This window comes from Nannochloropsis gaditana, assembly GCF_000240725.1.
Source record: "Nannochloropsis gaditana CCMP526 unplaced genomic scaffold scaffold042, whole genome shotgun sequence".
Taxonomy (NCBI): domain Eukaryota; class Eustigmatophyceae; order Eustigmatales; family Monodopsidaceae; genus Microchloropsis; species Microchloropsis gaditana.
Window position 1 is genome coordinate 59604 of NW_005803911.1, and position 2068 is coordinate 61671.

The following is a 2068-nucleotide window of genomic DNA, read 5'->3' on the forward strand; positions in this document are numbered from 1 at the left end:
CGGTGAACATGGCACAAGGAAGGGGAGGCTAAACGCGCCCGACACGGGATACGACCCCATCTCGGTGGGAGGGAGGATGACTACGCCACTGCGCCTGTGCAGAAATCTGGCCAGGAGGACTATGTCATGGCGGTACAACGCCGGTGAGATTTGTCTGCGAGGTGCATCACTGCGTGCTGGAGCTGGTGCGTACTCTGGCCGCGGGCTGGGCCCTATCCTCCCCAAGTCACTCGACTCGGCGCGAAGAGGGTTTAGCGCCTCCCCCTCGCCGCCGCCCACGGGCACACCGTCCGACCTCGCGCCGGTGTCCCAAATCCCACAAATAGACCCCACGACGTGGCATGCCTGGGTATTCGACTCCATCCCAGTCCGATCCATGCAAACGCTCCTGGAGGTGACGCACGAGGCCACGGGATTGCCGTGGTGGGCCTCCATCGTCCTCTCCACTCTGGCCTTCCGGCTGGCCCTGCTCCCTGTCGTCCGCTACCAAGCCCACGCCCTTGCTCGCCTGGCCCGGGCGGCGCCCCTCGTCCTCGCTTTGAACAGAGCTCTCTCTAAGCGCCTCGACGGGGTCCGCGCGGGGGATTGGGCGGGCACCACAGCAGTGTGCCAAGACTACGCCGCCGGCGTGCGGGCCGCGCTCAAGCTGCACCAAGTGAGTCTTCTCGCCGCCATCGCCTCTCCGATCGTCCAGCTACCTGTGTTCGTAACCTTTGCTCTTGCCAATAGGCGCATGATCGACCAGCAGGTCCCGGGCCTGGAGGAGGGGGGGGTTGCCTGGTTCGAGGACTTGACCGAGGCGGACCCCCTTTTGATCTTGCCTGTGCTGTGCTTAGGCTCAACTTACCTGAATCTGGAGCTCGGGTTCGCTCGTTTGCATGAGTCTCAGATAATTCTACGGTTTTTGAAGGACAACTTGCAACTCTTCCTCATTCTGGGGGCCCCGGTCTCGTCCACCCTGCCCGCTGGGGTCTTCATCTACTGGTTCACTTCCAGTGTCTACGGGCATGCCCAACATTTCGCCTTGCGAAATCCTGATGTCCGCCTTCTCTTAGGCTTTCCCACTGTACCCAAAGAGCGGCTTCAGAGTGGAGGAGCTGCAAAGGAGGGCCCGGCTTCAGGGCACACGGTCTCTACTCCTGCAGGGTCCGAGGCTGATGCCGGTGTTTTCGTAGAAAAGCGGATCTTTCTGAAGGCTCTGCAAGCTTTGGATGCTTATGAATCTCGCCGTAAAGCTCGTCTAAAGCAAACAAAAAGCGACGGCGAGGAGCTGAAGAAGCAAGAAGGGAGTAGGAAGGAAAAGAGTCCGGAGCTTTCGATCCGTCCTGTCTCGAAATCGAGAAATTGACCTCAAGGAGGACGCAGCTCTTAGGAAGGAAAGGCGACGAGGAAAAGAAAAACTGGATCTCTGTAAAGCAGCTCCTTGTCCCTTAACGAGATGGGAATTTCCTTATTTCTTGTCCGCCGCATTGCCATGCCCACCAACCTCCCCCCTTCTGGAGAGCGTCAAGAGCTCGATGGGCCCAGCGGGTACAGCCCCCGCCATGGGCCAAGGCGCTGTCTTGTTGGCTTAACGCAGGATGCATCACGTCAGCTAATGCGCGCTTTTTTCATGACAATTCTACGCTACAGGCACTATGCTGCCTCAGTTGCCACCACCAGCGCTCGACGAAGAGCCACTACTGCGGCGACCTTTGTTGCTTCTCGATACATCAAATGAAGATGAAGCTCCGAAGGGAAGAAGCACAACCGAAAGTGAAAAACACACATTACGACGGCACCGACATGGCGTACACTACAGTAGCTCCTCTCGATCTATTTTTATTCGTTTGTCAAGCGACCGCCTCGTCAAAGTGACGCAGCAAAACGAGAATGACGAGTGGGACAGCGACAGTGACGAGCAAAAAGAAAGACGTTTGCAGGCCCGTGTACTGCAATTTGGGGCCTGTGGTCTACGCGTATGCGGGCATAATGTATGTTGGGGTGGAATAAGTGCAGCGCTCAAAATTGTCTGGGCGTATTACTTTTTCAACTGGGCCATCATATTTCTGGCATTAGCTGTTTGCAC

General features: G+C 57.4%; 1 protein-coding gene across 1 annotated transcript; it reads left to right on the forward strand.

The window, feature by feature from the left end:
- Positions 1 to 646: 646 nt before the first annotated feature.
- NGA_2119100 (mitochondrial inner membrane oxa1l-like protein) lies at positions 647 to 999 on the forward strand (the record flags this gene model as incomplete). Its single annotated transcript, XM_005856094.1, has 1 exon — positions 647 to 999. A coding segment is annotated over one exon (353 nt), but the record flags the coding sequence as incomplete, so codon positions are not given.
- Between the last annotated feature and the right edge of the window lie 1069 nt (positions 1000 to 2068).